Source organism: Osmia lignaria, chromosome 14 (assembly GCF_051020975.1).
Source record: "Osmia lignaria lignaria isolate PbOS001 chromosome 14, iyOsmLign1, whole genome shotgun sequence".
NCBI lineage: Eukaryota > Metazoa > Arthropoda > Insecta > Hymenoptera > Megachilidae > Osmia > Osmia lignaria.
In genome coordinates, this window is record NC_135045.1 from 962,845 (window position 1) to 984,651 (window position 21,807).

At 42.2% G+C, this 21,807-nt stretch overlaps 1 protein-coding gene and 1 long non-coding RNA gene across 5 annotated transcripts in view; one reads left to right on the forward strand and one right to left on the reverse strand.

Moving 5' to 3' along the window:
• Positions 1–21,807, forward strand: part of LOC117609192 (uncharacterized) — a 66,728-nt gene that overhangs the window by 17,794 nt on the left and 27,127 nt on the right. Inside the window, exon 1 of one of the 2 annotated variants that reach the window (XR_004582545.2) lies at positions 21,023–21,268. The exons of the other annotated variant lie outside the window; for it this stretch is intronic. This is a non-coding gene — a long non-coding RNA (uncharacterized LOC117609192). Of the gene's footprint in view, positions 1–21,022; positions 21,269–21,807 lie in introns of those variants that run through there. 2 annotated transcript variants of the gene reach the window in all.
• The window catches only part of LOC117609183 (uncharacterized), a 171,342-nt gene continuing 149,597 nt past the window's right edge, over positions 63–21,807 (reverse strand). For all 3 annotated transcript variants that reach the window (XM_034335182.2, XM_034335183.2, XM_034335185.2), the window contains 3 exons: positions 10,570–11,412; positions 9,791–10,036; positions 63–9,600 (listed from right to left, as the gene is read on the reverse strand). In XM_034335182.2, coding sequence (XP_034191073.1) covers positions 9,509–9,600; positions 9,791–10,036; positions 10,570–11,412 — 1,181 coding nt within the window. In that variant the 3' untranslated portion in view covers positions 63–9,508. The remainder of the gene's footprint in view (positions 9,601–9,790; positions 10,037–10,569; positions 11,413–21,807) is intronic.

The window sequence follows — 21,807 nt, forward strand, 5'->3', positions numbered from 1 at the left end:
GGAAATACAAAAATTTGCCCGACTGACTGGAGAAAGCTTTCGGTTATTCGACGTCTGCTACGCGATTTCGACTGTCATCTTTGAAAAAGTTGTTACGTAAATCTTTCCCCGGCTCGAGGAACGGGGGAGTCCAAAGAAAATCGTGTGTGGAAACTTGTTTTCCTCGATTGAGGGCACAAAATTGTAAGAGAAAAACTTATCTTTATCAATATTTTTCTTTTTCATAGTAAGTCTACTGAAAGGAAGGGTGAAGAATAAAAGGAAATCTGGGAAATCCGTTGATGTGTTTATAAATAAAACAATCCATGTTCGAGCTTGGAGATTTTATTTTAATCTCCTCAATGTAGCAAGACACTGTGTAACAGTATTTATAATAATTAACACGCTCGCGCGTCGCTCGCCGCGACAACAAAGATTGCAGGTTGTTAATATTCGATTCTCTTTCACTTATTTCTTTTCCCGTTTAATAATTCAGTCTGAGATTCGATTATTGCTATTTTTATCTTGTTTCTTCTTATTTTTTCTTTCTTTGTCCCTATTCGTTTCAACAACTTTTATTTCGTTCTCTCTCTCTCTCTCTCTCTCTCTATCTCTGTGTGTGTGTTCATTTTGTTCGTTTCGTTATTTTCGTTACGTTACACGTTTCTTTCGTGCCTTCTTTATCTTCTTCTAACTTTTCGTGCTTGTCGCTGAACGAAAATTCTGAGAGGGGTTTTCTCGATTTTCTTTGCCGCGTTCCAGAAGAGACGACAACGTTTCGCTTTCATTTTTTTTTCTTTTTTTCTTTTTCTTTTTTAAATACATAAGATTAACGTGAGAGTTTTTACGTGTTACATGTGTAGTATGCAATGTACTCTTTCGTCTTCCTCGTGTGACCATGTGTATATAATACGTATATACATACATAGTTTGTTACAAGGCACAGGTAGCTTACACACTTATCATTCGCAAAAATTTCTCTCTTCCTTTCTGACATTCGCTTTCTCCGTGTCTTTGTGGTATTACACTCGATAACACACGCACACACCTTGTTCACGCGATATTGCTTTTTCGTCATTCATCCGACAGAGACTACAATTAATTTTCTTTCTCTTACGCTTTAATTTTCCTTCTTATCGGTTATACTTCATTCAGCATATTAATTTTCTTTTTGCGAAATGGTGGTAGTAGAAACGATCGGAGCACGACCCTAATCGAATTTGGCAATTTTTTAGGATAGATACTTTTTGCTTGCGGAACTTTGAGTAATTTAAAATTTCGAACGGTATTCGAATCGATTACTCGGCTCTCGCTAATTGCAACATCGACCTCTGTCGTTTCCCTGGGTTTTTCGACAACTTATTATATATCGTAGTGAGAAGCGATCGCGTGTCGACCTTTAATCGTACTCGATTACACAGCTGCGTCGCTTGGTTGATTCAATGCCATTGGCAACGCGGAGTGCGTTGAAAAGTCGTAATAGAGGCAGGCCAGAAACGCGATTCCGAGCCGATCCATCTACTCCACACGCTCGACTCGTCAAATTGAATCGTTCGACGCGATTAAACCTCCTCCTCGCGTTGGCTAATGATCAATGGTTTATGCCCGCCAGTGAATTGCTCGCGACGTGCTTGCAAACGGGGATAAGTGCTAAATTACCGGCTCCAACAACGATTTTCAACATCAAACGATCGTTTGTCAGTCTTTAACAAAAAAATCTTTTGACGTACAATCGAGCCGATCATCGTTGCATTTCCAGTTCACGAATCGATTTCAAAATTAGAGCGATTATGTTAAGGTTTACGGTGTGCAACGGATCGATGAAAACAGAACAGATTATCGTAAGATTCTTTGATAAATTATACGAGGGCCCATTTGATTTTGGAGTTAATTTCCTTCCCCTTGAAGTTTTATTCAAATCGGTGAGTCAGGTGTTCTCTTATAAGTTATTTTTATCGAGAGCTCGTTCATTGGTTGTATTAGCAAGCTTTTGTCACCGATTGAATCCCCGACACGTTTCAACCAGTAAATCGACATTCCATTAAATCATTCCAACAACGTATACTTATCTCAAGGGCTTCTGTTTCTACGGAGTAAAATTATTTAGTCGATCGTTGCGACAAAACCATTGACAGGTATGTCCTCGATCGGCTCGATCGGTTGAATAAGGAGAAACATGTTTTTTCCTCGTGGCCTGGCCGTGACTTAAATGAACTCTTCATGAATCATTCGCGGGAAATACTTTACTGATTAAACCATAAAACTTTTTTCTTAAGTTTGATCGGATATTGGGAATTTCAGGGCTGGTGGAAAGGGTTGATCGTGCACCTGTCGTCCCTCAATCACCAATCGCATAGCGGATCGATGTAATTAATACTTAAACAGCTTGAAAGATTTTTATAGAAGTAAACGTTCCTGAATGAAACGTAAGATGAATAAAATTCTGGAAAACTATAATTTAATAGCCGAAAGGTTAGAAGGAATGATATCTTTTAGAAAAATTGTTTATTTAACCAGCTGTTTAAGTGTTAAAATGGAATCGAAACACGTAATTTTCCTTCGTTTTCGCCATTGCCCCGCGGTCTTGTCAACCAAATAAACGCACAGCATCGTTTCACATCCGACACTTTTCGCGAATTCCAAAATTACACATACAATACACGATAATATATAATGTAGTATATCATATTATGTATATCTATATACATGCGTATCCTAATATGTGCGTAAACGTACAATAAGGGCCCAGTGTGGGGCAGGTTACAGCAGATTGGAATCTTGATCGCACGAGGGCAAACTATGAGCGCGGATACCGATGGGTATTCAAGGATTCTCTGTTGCAAATTTTCGGAAAATTCAATCGCTGAGGGATTTCGAATCGTTCGAATGTTTATTCGAAATTGAAAATTCTTGAAACTCTTGAAAATTTTCAGAGCCGTTTGGTAGTCTTGGAAGGGGTTGAAATTCATTTAACACCGATAATAATTATTTATTAAGAATTCAAGTAACAAAGTATCGAAAAGGATTCGCAGTTGGTATGCTTTTGTCGGTAGAAAATATTCCTTCCTTTGTCAGATATTCCTCTCTCTACCCTCGAGTTTCATCCCTTACATCTGTATCTCTTTCTTTCTCTCGTACGAACCCCCCGTCGCGAAAAAGTATTCTCCTCGTTGTTCGATGATCGGCCGTTGACGTTTCGTCCGAGGCAGGGAAACGATGGGCCGCTGATGATTTGATAAAAAGGTTCGATTGCTCGTCGAGGGATGATTGTCCCTTGATTGAAAACCTCCTCGATTCGGTGGAGCGTACATAGGGAATAGTTGGAACATGGGGTGGGACCAGGCTCCGTCCCCATATGGTCAGGGTGCCTTTCTAATCTTTGAACGACGCTTTCGAATCGAACTGGATGCGTCACGCGGTATCATTAAGGGTTGCCCGTCGTTCTTAGGGGATAGGGCGAACGAATTTCAAGCTCGTAAACAGACACGTTCGAAACTCACTTTTTCATGAATCGACTAATTAACCCTTTAGATTGTGATAGAAACATTTTAAAAAATTCAATTCAATTCAATTCCTTTGTATCCACTGTAATTTCCAACAAACCGATGATTCCTGATAAACGAAAAAAACACATCGAGGGCAGGCAATTTGAAACGAGGTCGAACAAGCATCAGGCTAGCCGGGACAGGAAGAGTGATGATGGTGGTGGTTGTGCAAGCAATTTTCTGTTTCTCATTATCGACTGCATTAGCGGAATATTCGCGTGCGATATTAGGACCGAATGTAAATTAACTGGATTAAATGCGTCGGCCGATTGCATCAATCTCATTAAGCGGAGCGCATAATGTTTGACGAGAGGCAGGCTGGTGCGAGCGTAGGCGGTCGGTCGGTAACGATGTTTGGGGATGCTCTGATAATTATCAAATCCCTCGGCGTTGTTTGTGTCGGACAAATCGAAAATAATAGAATACCGACGACCCTGTGCAACTCTTTTCTTCTTTTTTTCTTTTCAACGCGTTTCGATCGTTAATGCGTTAGTACAAGCTAAACTAAAAAATATCCTTCTTCCTTAACGATTGCCACAAACGAAACCGACGATCCATCGAAACGTTTGACCAACTGCTTATCGACTTTCTTATCAGAACGCTGTGGTTTACCCAGGAACGTCGAACTTGTATAATTCTGCAAACCGGATTGGTCATTGAATCGGTAATTTGCGGTGAAAGTGGGAAGCGACCACCGAACTTGCAGAATTTCGATCCCTCGGTACAGGTCGTCCGCTCTACGAGCTTTTCTATTGAAATCCACCATCCATCCGGATATTTGTACGTTCCCCAGTAATGTTTGACTTTTAGCACGATAACCGCAGTTCAAATATCCGAAGAACATAGAAATAAACCGGCGAACTAGACGGAAAATTTGAATGTTTAAAGGGTGGCTATTCGGGTACGCTCCGAAACAGAATCGAGGTTGATTTCGCAAGAAAAGATGATCTCGATCGTGAAACGTGCTGGGAAAGGGAAAAGGATCGTTGGCGATTCGACCGCGGGGCATCTGATTGCTGTCACAATGAGCCTTATTACCCCTATCAGGCTAGAATAATCCTTACCGGCTATGTTTCACCATATGGTTTACGCTAAATACGCTGCAATTTCACTTAGGTACTTACAAGTTACGGCGTCTAAGGTGCTAATCGTTCAAAGTCTCTAACCCCTAGGTGGCAACTATCGAGGAAACGAATGAAAAAGAAAAAAAAGAAAGAAAGAAAAAAAAAAGGAACGGTTCCGTGGCTCGTTAATTTGTCGATTTCGCGTCGATCGATCGATCGAAACAATAACCTCTTCGCCGAGAAGGTTCTTGAAAAGGAGCGTCTTTCGCTCGATTAAATGGACGCCTCTGAGAGTGGAGCCTTTGATCCACCGCATACCACGCGGACATTTTCTCTACGCTTCGATATTTTCCTCTCGACGAAAAAAGGCCAAGCCTCTTTTCACTTTTCTTTTTTCTTACGCTCGTTTTTTTTCAAAGAGACCGCTTTTTGCGCGACCGGCCTCGACCGTACAAGGGTAGCTCTTCTGATATCCTCAGATTTTAATGAGCTTTTGTACGACGATAAATCACGCTATTATAATTACACTCTTCGACTATAACTTCAACTCTTCGACTTCGTCAAGCCTAGGTAAATATTCAAAATTATAATCTATCAGCGTACAAAAGCTGATCGATATCGAAAGATATCATTCGGAGTAGTTTTCTTGCTAGAACCGTTAGATCTTGAAGGGATATCTTGAGAACGTATAAAAATAGAGATGGTGGGAAAAACAGAAAGATAAAACGTTGACGAAGAGAAGGGGATCGATTTGGGATAAAGGAATCTGTGGCTACGGGCATTTTTCTTCGTTACGAGCGGAATTTTCAAGGAACACAGGCCCATCCTCGTCCGCGTCGTAAACTGAACACGAAGGAAAGCGTAACGGCGTAAAAACTACGTTGACCGCGATTGGAAAAGTGTTAAAATAGCGATTGGCTTCTTTTATGCTTCGCTTCTCTATTCGCCTTCGAACTCTTTCTCTCCCTTTTTTTTTTCTCTCGTAATGTCTTTTCTTTTTTTCTTATTTCATATTGTTTAATCGTCGTCTATTGTTGCGTACTCTTCTATCGCGTGCCTCATTGCTCTTCTTCCCCCTTTTCTCCGCTCCTCTGGTCACTCGGTTCGGGTTAATTATTACAAAGATGCGCTTGTACAATAATATAATATAGACTCTGTATTAGTTACAATAATATCGTAGCGTTCTATCTCGCGATCGATCGGTCCGTATCTACTTCCCTCGGTTTCATTCTCTTTTTCTTCGTTCCTACGCTGTCGCGAAAATCCCGATTGGACAAACCAATATAATAGAACATCTCTGGTACAACAGCTTATTCGTGACACGCAACATTCTTCGTGTATTGTACACGGTTGAGCCGTTGCGTGAGTTTATTGCTTACGTTAGCGCGCCTCGAAGATCTTTAGAAAAGTTCCTTCGGTCTGGACAATTAAATTAGGCTTCTTTCAAATCGACCGCCTGCTGGCGCCATCGTAATTATTGCTTTCACACTATACACGCATTACAGCGTGAAAGCACCTATAAATCTTTAGCTTCCCTTAATGATAACGCTTTCGCACAGAACACGCCTTTTAACCCTTTCGCTGCGGCGTTCATTGTGCAAGGTTCGCAAATTGATTAAAAATTGATAAACAATTCATTTCGCATTTATTACAATGAATTTTATTTTCATTCACGAGGCGTTTGTAATACCAGCAAATCTTCTTAATAAAATATTCGGTGCGGTTCTTTTACTCCAGCAGTCAAACAAGTGGCCAATTTGTCTCGCAATATTCTCAATATATTCTATCTCAACTGGCTGCTGTTCCCATCGATAAATCTGTACTTGAATAATCGCTTCCGACGGAATCTTTCCTCAAGACCTCTTCGACACTTGGTAAAGAAAAAGGAAAACGACCAATATCATAATAAGGAAGATTCAGTATCGCTTAAATGAACAGAAGAAGGATGAACGTTTGAATGGAGAGGGAAACATTCGACGTGACTCTGTTACAACGACACGTAGAATCCATCACAGTTACAATTTTACACTTTACAGGCTCGGCCGTTTGGGTACACGATATTTTTCCCTCCTCTCAAAACATTAAAGTCTGAAAGAAATGATTGGTTTGCAGAGGTATCAACAAAATTTCACCTGATTTCCTCGCAACGTTATTCGTATCAGCACAAGTTGATTTTCCCGTCGCGGTGAAACCGTGGTGGCATTTATTGAAATCGATAAACGGGGCTTGGAGACTGTTAAAAGCGGGACGCGTCCGAGGAACAGCGATATCCTGGAAGTGGCGATGAAAATAAATTTAGCAGCCGTTTGAAATTGCCCATCGTTGTCCGTTCCCTGGGCGGAAGTTAATTGAATCGCTGAAACGGCCGGTTTATTGTTCTTGAAATACCAGAAATATTTGCATTAATATTCAACCGTTTGCAGAATCTCTGACAATCGATAGAACGTTTCGAATCGAGGATCGCGAAATAACTCGTAGGGTAATCTTCGATCGTGGCAAATTATCATAATGAAACTATTCGTTGCGATCCCGAATCTTCCTTAGTGCCTCTCGTTCCACTTCTCTCTTTCAAATAATTCTACTACGCGAGTCGATTGTATTGCATTGAATTATCTTTCTAACACTTTGACACACTTCTTCCTCTGTGTACAACCGGTGTCAATGTTAAGGTGGATTTAAACTCTTAGATAACGCGTACAAAGATCATTTTTCCTTTTAATTTGCAGATTCTCAATTTTCTTGAAGAAACTTCTACAGCAAGACGAGATAGGACCAACTTAAACTCGAATGTGTGAATGATATTCAAATTTGTACAGAACTTACACAAACTAGTTTGCATGAATTATCTGAGAATTTAAATCCACCTTTAGTCTCACCTTAGCGATCGCTCTCAAAGAACGTTTTACTCGGCAATGAATTTTCACTAGTACGAAGATCATTCGGTAACTAAAAAATAAACATTTGGCTTTTTGTGGACATAACATTTTTCGTCCAATTTAATTTCATTCCTCTAAAAGTTTGAGCGTTTAATTTTGGTCGAGGCACCGCTGTATACTTTTCGTTGGTTTGGATTATATTAAAAAATGTATAAATTGTTACATTCGCGAAGCGAACCATTTTAAGGCTATTTGTGCTGGTCTTTATTTACCGAATGACCCTCGTATCAGAAATAAACTGAAACTACAAAAAGCTTTTTTTTTTTCCAACGCTCGAAACATCACGAACCAGTGACGCTATTGTTCATCCTTTTTTTTTTTTCTTTTTGCTTTTGTTGGTAATCGTATACGATAGAAAAATAACGCAAGCTTTGCTAGCCGGGAAAAGCTTTGAAATATGTTTTCTCCTTCACCTCTTATCGTCGGTTGGCTATTAAAACAGCCAGCGGCTATTACAGCTATTATATAATAGTTATGGCATACATTCAGCTATAACACGGCTAACAGCCCTTTGTAGCTATTACATAACAGCTGTAGAGCAATCAACCTTTAATACGTTCGCTAATATTTCGCGTGGTAATTGAATTTCGCCCCGGGCGTTTCTGTATTGCCCGAAAAACCCATTGGCGAGTCGAGCTATCGTCCAATCGTTTCGAACTGCATCTATTCGCTCGTGGATTCAACATTTTACCACTGTGGCTGCTTATTAGCGTTCGAACTTAGGTACCAAGAGACGCGGCAACCAAAGTGTTAAAATTCTTCCGAAAGTTGACGAACAACGGATTGCTTGTAGAGGGAAAAACTCGATGGCACTTTAACCAACGTCCCTCTTCCGATGTTTCGAACGGCCTCGAGCACGTCTCGTCCTCCATCTCTGTTTCCGAGCTTTTTATCTAAACAGCGTTATAATTACAGCTTACAAAATACACGGTACACTCGTTGACCGGTGTGCTCGACGGAAAGAAAGAAAATCGAATGGAAAAAATATTTGCCGTGTAAACCGTTCTCCTCGCTTTCTCCTTATTAAAGCTTATTCCCTATGTAGTATCTACCTTAAAAGATATCGACCAGCATATCGGGTCGATCGTCTTACTAACTAAAAACGAGACTCAACTGTTGCGAGAGCCCGATCGATCTCGCTTCGTGATATTGTGATATGGTATAACCATACGATAAAAGTGAAAGAAAAACGAAGAAAGAAAATAACGATGAAGAAACAAAGGAAATTTGTGTAATGTACTTCGTTAGCTTTACCTGATTTTTAATTAGCTAGTGCCTACGAGCTACATCGGTAAAAAAACCTACTGGCCAGGGGATATTCGCGCTCAAATCACGAGCCCCCGCTACCCTCGAGGTTCGTCCAGGAACAAACAGTTCCCCGTACTACTTCCGTACAACTTCCTTTCAACAGCATCCCATCTCCAGATAGTCGAACCTTTCTTCCATCTATCGAGAAAACGTTCATCTCGTTCGTATACTCCGACGACGACCTTCCATCCTCTTATTCTTCTTCTGTCTCTTATACGGAAGGAATCAAGAGTTTCGTTCGTTTGTCGTTTTATTACAGACGAATGGAGTTGCTGTTCTAGGGGGTGTCGAATCGAAATCACAGTGTATCACCTGTCCTCTAGAAGGAACGCCAATCCCGACGAGACGGTTCCTTTGTTTCTTCAACATTGTCGTTGTCTTCTTGTTCAGCCGACGGATCAGAGAGGCTAGCAAGAGCTACGGACACGAGCGTTCGAAGCCAAGGAATCGATTTTACTTTTTTTCTTCTTCTTCTTCTTCTTCTTCCCTTCTGGCCCGCACCCTCGACCGATCATCTTCGGTGACTCGCGACCAAGGCGATTGTATATATATACTTTTTTTTTTTTTTTTTATACACGTGTACCACCACCTTGTTTCGTCACCCAAGCACGGTGTCCAGTAAAGTAGATTACAAAGGTTGGTTTAACGGTCGCGAGATCGTTCCGTTCGATTAGAATCACCTGTATATCGCGACGACCGCCGTCAGGATGACGATCATCAGGTACGTCGATCGAACAACAAAGCCCCTGTTCTCTTCCATGCATTGACCTGAAACAACAACGATACCATCTTTGTCATAGAAATAAAAAGGTAATTCCTTTGACAACGTGGTAGAAATGTCTGACCAAAGTGTTGGAAGGAAGAAGAGAAAAATTGTTAGGTTCTCGTACCGAATACGGTGTAAGGATACTCGAGAAATGGTTGAGAAGGAAGAAGAGGTAGAAGACGAGATACTCACCGGTGCTGGTAGCGTTGAAGGCCAACATTGGCGGAGGTGGAGGTATTCCCCTTTGACAGGCCACCTCGCTGGCAGTCAAACTGACAACTCCACCGCTTTCTTTATACATGAAGCACAATCTACGGCTGTTCCTGTAGGGTTGAGGTCTGTTGTTCTCGTTGGTCCAGGTGGTTCCTGGCGCTAGTTGGGTGGCGATTACGAACTGGGTGCCCTCCGCGTCGAACCATCTACCGTGGCAGGAGTAAGCTGCGAAAGAGAAAGCGGTTCTGCTCCTTACCCGATCTCGAAGGGAACGAACTTTCAGGATAATGCTGGGAGGTATACCCCCTCGAGTGCCATTATCCTTTAAATAAACTTTGACAAGCTCCGGGGCTGAATGCCGGTGAAATAAAAGCTCGAGTGCTGCAACGATCAACCCGATGTACAGGGTGTCTCTCAGTCAGACGTATCATTCTGAAATTATCATTTACTTTTCTTATACAGAGGCTTTGATTTCTCTGAATATCTTAATCTGGAAAGATTGTAGATTTTTCCGTTTTTATCATGAGACACCCTATACACTGAACGACGCTCTACCGTTAATGGGATTTTAATTATCGACGAGTCTCGAGACTTGCTGCTCTTGATAATTCAGAATGGATTTGAACCCTCGAATGACGTCGCTAGGGTAATCGCTTGAATTATTACATCTTCTAATAACAACGTACATTGAATACCCAAGGTTTAAGCCCGTTCGGTAGAAAAAAATTCTGAAATACTTTCCTCGAGACTTCACTCACCAATCGCATTATCCTCGACGCAGTCCGTCTGGAATTCCATTCTATCCGCAGTGGAGCAACCAATGGTAATGGTAGTGACTTCGGAGCTGCATCTAGAAATATCCTCCTCCCTCTTCTCTCTCTTTTCAAAAGAACCATCCACAGCATCCAACTCCTCGGCGTCCCTCCTTGTCCTGCTCAGAAGCTCGTACGTTATTTCCTCCGGATTCCTGTCCGACCTCTTTTTCGGCAGGTCCCCGGTGTCCGGGTAATCACCGAAATAATCAATTTGAACGTTTATGATGCTCGAGTCATCGGAGTCGTCGAAATCGCTCGTCCAAAATTGCCCGGTTCGCGCGAAATCGTCCGCGTCCAATCGGAAATCCTCGATTTTCGGATTTCTTTTCGATTTTTCTCTCGTTCTGGTCTCGAGGTCGCGCGTTCTTCTAACTTTCGACCTGGTCGCAAGCTCGGACGTTCGTTGCACGTCCGATCTTCTCACTTTTGACCAAGAACGCTCCAGTAGGAGATCCTCGATGTCCGAACTGCGTTTCGAGGATTCCTCCTCGATGCTGTGATCTCGATGACTTCTGTTGTTGCGATTCGACCTGGCCCGTCTTCCCATTCGCTCGTGGACCAAATACTCGTTGTTCGCGCGTCGTTTCTCCGCGTCGAAGTCGAGCTTCCGGCCTCGTCGATCCTCCTGACTACGCTCCTGGGCGTGTCGAACTTTTTCTTTGTCACGTCTCACTGCCTCCTGGTGTTGGTTCCTGCGACTTTCACGGATGTTCCTCTGGTTACGGTTCACACCGGTTACCGTGAATTTACCCAGGTACGGGCACGTACGCGGCTCTGGGGAACTTGCTGAAATTTCAAGAAAATACTTGCTTCAGAAAGTTGGAAAGAGAAAATCGTGCTGGGAAATATTCAAGTTAATTTACTTAAAGACCCATACGCATCCCCTTACGTGATATCGAATCGAGAGAAAAATCAGAAGAGTATTGGAAATGGCATTGTGATTTTAATGAAAGCTCGTTAGATGGCCAAGGATTTGCCAATGGATGGAGAGGAGGAGAACGGATGACTATAACGAGAGAGCGTAAATCGGCAATAGGCAGGCACAATGCGAACCCTAACGAGACAAATCTGACGTCGCACCCTCGGGCCAGTCGCTTCTTCTTCCTCTGCTTGCCCAAGCTTCGCGACACAATCCTACCTTTCTCTCTCTTCTCTCCTCGTTGTTTCGACACTGCTACTCGCCACGGGATTATTTTCGAGCTTAATGAGGCGACCGAAAGATGGGCAAGAATCCAAGATGCTAAACAAACACCGCGAGCACCACGAAAAATTCTTTTCACCCTTTGAATCTGTCCGAGAATTTACGTTGAGAATTTCGAACTAACGAGATTAATTGATAAAAGAAAAGTTTCCGAAGTAAAAGTTACTTTACATCGTATTTGTGAGAAGACTTTGGTTAACGTAGAAACAAAGTTAAAGCGTAAAAAGGAGTTTGTTCGTCCATGAAAAGGTTCTTTCTTCTTGCTCTGCGTGACACGATCGGGAAATCAATTTCGATGCTCGTCTCGATAAAGTTGCCCGCTAAAATCTCGTTATTTTTATGGTTAATTAGACATGTATTACGTCGGCTGGGCGAAAAAGCTCAGCTCGAACAGCCAAAGGAGACTCGATTTTTCCGACTCGTTAGGCGATTCTCGATACGAAGGTCCTCGCCAAAAGGGAACAGGAATAAGGGCGAGGATCTCTGAGAAGGCCGGGACCTATTGCTCAGCCAATTCCCCCTCGTTCTCCTCTTTCACCTCTTTGTGTTTCGATCGGGCCGAACAAATCGTGAATTTCGACGATCGTTAATTACGTTCGTCGAGCGAAACTTTCGACAATGTATTGCGGAATTGCTGCCGGGCCACGAATTTCAATGGCAAAGTAGCAAAGTTCGATGAGTGGTTGTGCTGTAACTTTCTACTTTTCCTTCAATTTCAGCGAGCTTTGTTACGTTCGTGTCGTAGAGAATGCCCAGCCATTTAATACACCCTCTCGCGCGATGCAGAACTAATAATTATAACCGTAGAATTTTCAACGGTAATTCAATACCACTTTCGATTAACCAGCATTTTATTCGATATTAATATTATACTTTCCGGTTAATTTTTTAATATCAACGTTTAAACGATCGCTTTTCGAGCCAGCACATTTCACGTCTGTTTTTATTTTCGTTTTAATTCGAGGGAGATGAAATTAAAATTACTTGGTGCGTTAGCAGTGCCGTGCTAATAGTCAGTATTTCGACTCTTTCGAGATACCTGTTTCGTTATTGCCTGAATACAAATTGCGGTCAGTCTGTGGTTCGCAAAATTTCATTCCACGTTGCTCTATGCTTCGGACATCGTCGCGGAGAGTATTCTGGTGGAAAGCCAATATCGTGTAATTAAATTTTCAACGATTCGTGAAGAAGAAACGAGATTGCACCCGCGAAAAGTGAACGATTTTCCGTATGAACATTTTTTTCTCTCCCTCTCCGAGCAAAAGTAATAATTCTGGAAGATCGATCGATTTAGTTGAAGAGTTTGAAATTTCATGTCGAGAAGGGCGTACGTACTCGATTCACGGTACAGATAACGCGTCCGTTTCCGTTTTTTTTTTTTTTTTTTGTTTTTTTTCGTCGAAAACAGCATCGACACGCGATTCGCGCGCCAAGAGACCGTCAATTAAATTTAATTGTTCCGGCAACTTTTGCCGTGGAAGCTGTCGAAGGGCTCTTGAACACGAACCTGTAATTCGACGTCTGATGGATATTTGGCCCGGTTTCCGGTACGAGTATTTATTCGCACGCGCGGTATCGTAAAATTGGAACGGTACGGCAGCACGATCGGAACAAAATTAACACTTTAACGATCAGGAAAATATTAGGTCATCGTAAAAGTTCGTGCTATCTTGCGCATCCCTTTCAATATATTTTTTAATTCCTTTTTTTTCCCTCTACATCTCACCATTTCCCTTTAGGGAATCAGAAGGGAGTAAATATCTTACAATTAGCTAATTCGAAAGGTATCTATCTCTCCTTTTGTAGATCGGTAGACGTAGCAGGTTATACGTATACAGTTTTTCTCTTGCCCGAACACGATACGTCTCGGGAAAACCACAATACGTTATACAACGCCGTTACACGGCTGGCCCCCAAATAAATCGTGTTAAAGAGCAAACACATTATTTACCGCAGCGTCGGAAGGGGACGATAAATATCCAGGTTTCTCTCTCCTTCGAAAACCCAACGGGAATAAATCAGTGGAAAGCGTAGTAGGTACATTTAACAATCGTCAGCTAACGGTCCCGGCTACAGTTCTCTTCCGGAAAGAAGAAATCTGCAGGGGTGGCGGCGCACGGTGGCACAGGGGTGCTGTAGCAGAAAAAGGACACGATAGAACGGCACGCCAATTATCTTTTGCTCGACTCGAGGCTCGAATGCTTTCTTTGTTTCATTCGCCCGGAAATGACGCCTCGATTCTCGGCAGAGCGATAAATTTCCAGCGGAAATAACTTTCGGCAGTGAAAAGGGGGGGCGTGGACTGCCTTTCCAACTGGAGACGACGCTTTCTGCTGTTGCTGTTGCTGTTTCTGTTTCTGTTGCTGGAACGGGAGGATATTTTTCCGTGTGTACAACGTCGAGCAAAGTTTCGTCTGTTTCCGAACGGCATTAACTCTTTCTCCTCCTTTTTTCTCTTCTTCTACCTCTCTTCCTTTCTTTTTCGACATTTTCATTGTAAAGATATCCAGTTACCTGGGTAAACTTTTGAAGATACATTTTATTCCTTTCTGGAAAAATGTTGCTGTGTTTCGAGGCTGAAATCGAGGATGAAAATGTTTCAGCGTTTTCTTGCCATTTACAGTGACTCGCGTGTTTGTTCGTGCGAAAATAATTTTGTTTCCGTGGAAGGTTCGCTTTTGATTAGTTTAATAGTGTTTGTCTAGGTAGCATATTTTTTCACAAAAGAGTCTATCTTTATAAAAAGGTAGCGCGAAGGCAAGGGTCAGGAACAAGGGATAAGTGAAGACGAATTCTGAAAGCGAGGGGCAATGGTATTCGCGAAAATCCGAAAAACACTTTGCACGGAATAAAGGCGTATAAAAATATTTATGGGACACGGACGAGAATATTTTATCGTCGTTGAATGCGCGCGTGTTTATTAAATATTTATACCCACCGCGCGAAACATTTTTCCTTTGCTCCGTGTAAATTCGTTCTCTAAACTCTCCCTCTCCCTCGGTTGCCACTCAGCAATACGAACTTGCTGTTTTTTTTTTTTTTTGTTTTTTTTTTCATTCCTCCCCAGCAGCTACGAAGACACAACGTTTGGAAATGGGTTCCCTCGTCGGCGGAATTGGATTTTAATTCGCATTAACTTCCCACCGTGGACTACGGTTTGATTTTCTCCTCTTTGATTCTGCCCGAACGAGTGCAATATTTTCGCTTAGCCTTCCACGTCAAGCTTCTTTATTCTCTCGCTTTCTTTCACCTTTTCCTTATACTTTTTTGCCTCTTCCTTTTTCTTTTTTTTTTTCATCCTGCTGCTCTTCCCTCCTTTTTTTTTTTTTGTAACCAACCGAGAGGAGAACGAAGGGTGGCACCTCGCTCGGTAATTTCTCTCTCCCCGATAAAAGAAAAGCTTTGTCATCCGCTCTTATTTTCCGAGTTAATGGATTGTTACGCGCCACGATAATGGAGAATATTTCGCTGCGAATGAATGCCATTTAATATTATAATTTTTAAACGAACATTGTTCTTCTTCTTCTTTCTTCCGTCTTTTCTCTTTTTACTTGTGAAACTTTCAACGAAGCTTCCTCATCACCCTTCGAATTGTAATCACGAAAGTAAAATATCAATCTTATTAAAAGAAAACGACAAAATTTCTTTTTATAGAGCGTAACAAAGGCTTCTTTGGAAATGGATAGTTAAGGGAATGGAAAGTTAGCCGATAAATTAATTCGTCGATGTGTTAACTAATTATTACGGAGTTTAATATGGTTTGGACAGTGTAAATTTATAATGACATTTGGGTTCATATTTTGCCAACGACTGAACGAGAAACAAACGAAATGGCAACGAATTTCGGTGTTTCGTAAATCAAAAGCACACGAACGAATGAACGAACGAACGAACGTTCGTGGATGCATTATAGAGGGCAAAATACACATATCTCCGGCGGTAAACACGCATGACAAGCGATGTAATTAAAGCTGAGTGCAGCTAAACGACATCGAGCTTGGGACGGCTTGATTATTATTGCCCGGCCCAACATTTCGACCCGATTCTGTCAAATATAGCCACCTACGTAATTTTGTATCGCGAATATTAAACCATTAGGTGTAATGACCGATGCCAACCGAGCCACGTTCCCACCAAATTCATCGGGCCAATCGCTGCCGACCAATATTCCCTCTCTCCATGATTCCCCTACAATCGATCGATTTCGATCCAATTTCGAAATTTCAATTCTTGTTAAATCGTTGATTTTCCCAGATACTGAACACATCGTCGTGATTTCGAAAGGAAACTCGGTTTTAAAAGAAGGAGAAACGTTGGTAGCTGCTGGTGAAAAGAGAGGAAAACAAGAGTGAAAACGAGATTGGGGGTGGGTTTAGGATGATGGGAAGAAGGACAGAAGGAGGAAGGATCCGAAGAAGAGGCTGAAGCCGCAGAGTCAGGTGACCCGTGTCAAGTTCAAAGACGCGAATCCTAACCCTAGCAACGTTTACTGAAAGGAGGCCTTTCACCCTCTCCTCCCTTCCCTTTCGATGTTATATAAGGTGGCTCCGTGATCGATCCACCGTGATAACCCGCAGAACTACCCTTTGACGTAGAAATTATTTTCTTCGCGACTTTAAGGCATGTTTTCACGTGACACCAAGCCCAGTGCCATGGTTGCCGCGACTTTTAGCTTTGACGACAGCAAAGTCCTGACACTTGGTATCGTGGCATCAAATGTCGCGTGTAAACATACTTCTAATTCTCGTTTACTTTTCCTTCTTCTTTGCGCTCCTCAAAGAAACGCTGGTTTCGCTTGCTACGCGGAAAACGGTGTCAAGAAGCTACTCGGCTTGTTGTGTCAACTCGAGTAACTTGTTTACTCATGTTGGTAGTATTAATTTCAAAGTAACCCACGAATATATCACGAAACGGATTGATCACGATTTTACAAATCATTTTCTAGTGAAATTTAAGACTTCTTTCGCAGCAGCAGAATATAACAGGCATTTTAGTTGGCGCACGAACGTCAGGAACACCTTTCTGACCCAGAAAATAATTTTCGCGTTTATTCGACGTTCGTGAGTCGAACATATACGCCTCTCGTCTGCCTCGGGCCGTTTCTCAACGGATAGAAACAGATTTCTCCTGGTGCATTACGATATCGTTGTTGGCAGACCTTTTGGATCCGGTCACGTGGCTCGATATCGATTGTAAATTAATTTCAATTACGCCTGGCCCACCGATGATCCACGTTTCAACGTTCGACGCTCGAATTGAAATTTATGCGCGAGTTTCGGCAACCGACCAGACACGTTTTCCAACCTTTAACCTCCGGCTTCTGGCACCGATACCCACCGAGACTCGTTTATTTTCTTCCTTTTTCCATGGGAAAATTACGATTCCCCCATTTCCATATGAATAACGAAACGAATGTACTCGAATCAACGACAATGCCCGGAACAATTTCAATTTGAATATCGATCGCGCACAATCTCGTTCGACTAGCCATTGATACGTACTACTTATTTCCGTGTTCAAACACGGAATCGCGCGCGGCGTCCGATGGAAACACCCTAGAATCGAAGAATTTCATTATATTTTTCACTAAACTTATCCCTTGCCCGTGTCACTGTTATAACGAATTACTGTAAACATAAAAGAATTCGCCTGGTATAAACGAATATATGAATAAATAATGAAACGGTAGCTTCAAAGAAATACGAGTGCAACAGAATTAGCGCGATGGCTGAAAAATCTTCAACGAAGCCTCTGTCGTTCTTTTTAAGAGGATAAGTGCATTGAGGATCACGAACAGAGCGCATTAATTGCATCAAGTTATTTATATTCGTAGATGCCACTAGAGCCGCGTGTTTTCGCAGATTTAATTTCTCTGTTTCAACAAAGAAACGTAGTTCGTGAATTGTTTCGTGTATCAACGATGACGCGTACCAGTGGCTTTGTTCTCTTAATTGTCAGAATTTAATATTTTGTTAAACAAGCTTTCGTTCGTAACGGGGTACCAAGCGACGAAACATACTTTTCTCTTTTCGTATATTTCACGTCGTGTCGAACGGCACCGAAAGATCGTCTGATCGCGAGAGAAAAGTATAAATAGCGGCTGGTGAGGGAGAAAAAGAGAGAAGGTTTGCGAGGACTTTGAATAAATCGCAAATATAGCGTAGCTCGTGTACAGAATCGACTAGGAGTTCTATTTGTCTTTCACGTTATTCAACATTGTTTTCGGTATTCGACTCGCGTGCTCTATTCAACGTGATGGCTATACATGTCACGTGTTTGTACATCATTCTTCCTCTTATCTCTCTATATGCCGGACAACTATACCCCCCTAGAACAAATAACAACCCTCCCTCAGTCTACTTTGTGTACTTGCTTGGCCCCGTTCTTTTCTTCGTCTTTGCTCGTTCGTTTTTCTCTCTCTTCAACAACGAACGTTTACCTTCCCTTCTGCCAGACGCACGATCAGCGTTCTTCCGGTTCCTCTTCAATACGGAAACAAGAATGAAATTAATCTAACTATCTCTTTCTTTTATTGGGACTGGTAATTGTAATTAACGACAGATTTCGAACGACGATAGATGGTAGAGTGAATTTTCCACGTTTGATGCTACCGATAGCAGTGAAGGGGTTAATGAGAGATGAGAGAAGAGAGAAACAACAAAACGTATTAAATTTTCGTTCAATGGATGTGGTTTCCGCGGTAGAATGGTATGCCACGCGATTCCCCCTCTCTCGGTGGAAAAGTTATAATTGTGTCAAACTATTCATCCGACAGTACCTTAATTTTAACGTTAGACAGCAATTACGTACAGCAATTTTCCGGGTTATCCAACCAACCTGCATTGGATATATTTCGCGCAGTTCGCTAATAAAATTTTGCATGTGCTCTACAACAAGCTTCTTCCGTTCACGGTCTAGTAAACTAAACGCGGCCACTAATGAAATTCTCTGGTAAATTTACCGCGTTCTTTTCTTCTCTGTTACGGCAAACACCGAATGCAAACGGGATACACGATCACTGATACGATAAGCTTTAACAACACCAATCCTTCTCCATTTTAAAACGATATAAGAGTGAAAGGCTTACATAATCCCAGGTGGGATACTTTAAATAAACTACTACTATCATCAACGGCCAGCGAGTCTAGATGGATAAACTCTCTAAACACTCTAAAAAGCTAAATCAACTCGTGTTTAACTATTCTGCTATAAAACTCTCGTTCATATTTGATCGACTCTCATCCGGAGCAGAAAATGAGTAAACAAAAATCTCAAAGACACTAAGTGTCCCATTTATTCCGCATAATAAAACCTAGTCAAGCATCTCTCGTGTGTTAATAAAAAAAAAAAAAAATAAATCCACCGAGACGATTCCATTGCACTCTATATTCGTTGTTGGTAAATGAAGCCAATTCTGGCGCAGGAACCGCGTTAATTAAACAGGCTGTGTTCCATTATTTGCGTACGAGCGGAGCTTTCGTTCGAGAATAAGATTGTTGGTAAACTGACGTTGCGTAAAATTCGCAAAGTGAACTCCCTGCTTGGCCCGCGGGCCGAAAATCATCCTGCGGGGCTGTTAATACACACCGCCGACCCTTCTAACACCAGCCGACGACTCTTCTCGTTTATCTATGACACGCTGTTCACGGGGATGGTTGCGGTAGGTGTCGTGGTGCGCGTTAAAGGGATGTTTTTAGCGAGGGTAGTATATTCGGTCGCTTATGTAATCAATATGCGAGGGTGAGAACGAGAAGGAACGAGACGGGGCTTGGAAAATCGACGCGGAAGCACCCCAGCGTTCTGATACGAGCGTAAGATGATAAAAACCACCCCTAACTATCTAAATACTCAACTGCCGCAGCCTTTCGAAATTTTCAGGCATATTTATTCGAAACCGTTCTAAATTTTACAAAGTAGACGTATAGATAGAAACGTTAGGGTAGATAAAAAAAAAATAAATGTACAAAGGGGAAGTAGAAGGGTAAAAAGGGATGAAGGAGAAGAAAACTCGCTGCGTTCCAGCATACGAGCGAAAGGAAGTGGAAAAAAGCGAAACTGCAAGATGTGCAACTGCAAGCTCGGTTGGACGAACGCAGGGATTGCCAGCGACGTCAGCAGAAGGCTCTTTCACCCTCTTCTACCTTCCTTCTTTTTCTTCCTGCATTTCTTCGAACTCTTACGGCTTACGAGACCTCTCCTCTTGCTCAGACGCTCGCACGATCCTTTCAAGGATCGCGAAAGAGGATTTTACGTCGATTTCACTGCGAAATCTTCGGCGTCGTATACAAATGATACGATTGCACCGCGATGCAATTATCCAAACGTCATTTTCAGCGGAAAATAAGTGTCTCCTTTTTTTACACATTTTGTACGAAAGAAAGCAAAGCATATGTCAATTCAGCATATTTGATAATACGAAGAGAGTAGGAAAACTGAGGATTTAATTAAGCCGGTGGAAAATAAATTGGTCTAATTTATAGAGAGAGATGAAAATTTCAAGTAGCGGTGGATTAGAGATAGAGGAAAATTTTCTAGACAGCCAGGATGTTCCCTGATGGACATTCCCGTTGGTGGTGGCAATTCGCGAAACTCGTTTTGCCCTATGGACCGTCGGTCGCCGACCGTCAGGAGATGGCCCTTGGGTATCCAGCCGCAGGTGCGGTTCCCACCTACTGTCCTCCGCGTGAATCTATGCGCCCTTCCTATCTGTACGCCACCTGAGAATTGGCAATTTGCTTGCAAATTTCGTGCCACGCTTCGCCCGTTCCTTTTCGACGCCCGCGGCATTCTCTTCCAGCATTCTTCGTCGGCAAAGCTTCGCGAGAGAAGCTCGCGTCACTTCATCCTGAGCCTGAATCTGTTCCTATCTTAAAGTTGCCGTTGATTTCCCGAATCAGCGAAATGATTGTGCATTATACTATTTGCCTTCTACGATGTAGGTCTACGCAGATATAAAAAGAAAAACATTTAATAGATACACGCGCGTTGTTTTCCCCTTTTGCCCTGTTGTCAACGATCAATTATCCATTTATTCTTGGAACAAGGGCTGCGCGGCGACTTTGAAAGTCACTCGAGTGCACCAGCACTCGATTAGCAAGCGTGCTTAATAAATTACTCCGAGCTTCTGCTCATAGCTGCATGCAAATGCTCTCAACTTTTTCCGTCCACTTATCTTTAATAGCAATTTGTTGCATATACAGTGACCGATTTCAAGATCATCTAACTGAAAAACATGTTTTCGATGCCGATCGAACGCAACTGTTTTCGAAACAATCACTCGCAATGCTTCCGATTGTGTACCCGTAAACGTAAACTGAAGCAGCCTTCGCCTAGCGTGTTTTGCTCAGTAAACGAACAGAATCGGGAACGGCAACATCAAATAAGAAATAGAGGTAGAAACAGTGCTGATATCGCTCATTGGAACACGGCCTTTCTGTGCGCGTGAGTACGATTATACGTGTAACGTGGAAGTAAGAAACGAGGTATCGCGCAACAGAGGCTATGTAATTAATTAAACGTCTCGTGGACTGTCAAAACGTCGCGAATTCAAAGTTAGAAGGATGACTCTTAAACGCTTGCTCGCTATTCGTACCATGAAACCTCTTACTTCACGGTACATACTAAACGGTTTCGAGGTTGTTTCGCAATTATTCATGTCGACCGATTACTAATTGTTCAAAGTTAACTCCGCTCCAAGTTTTTCCATTCCTATTGGGATTTTATTGGCAGCGTGCCAATGAAAATATCATGATTTTTCCCGGGAAGAGATGGATGGAAGAGAAACTGTCGGATAAAAATCCGGAAGAGGCTAGAAGGTAATTGGAAAAATACGAAAGAAGGATTCCTTTTTCCTCCTTGTCTTCGATCGGTCAGTCAGGTGAAACACGATCGACGTGGCTGACCAGTTTCGTTGATAGAGAGAAACCAGAAGTAAATTAAAGGAAAACAATTGTGTCGTGGCAGGTTTGTTTCTCCATCCA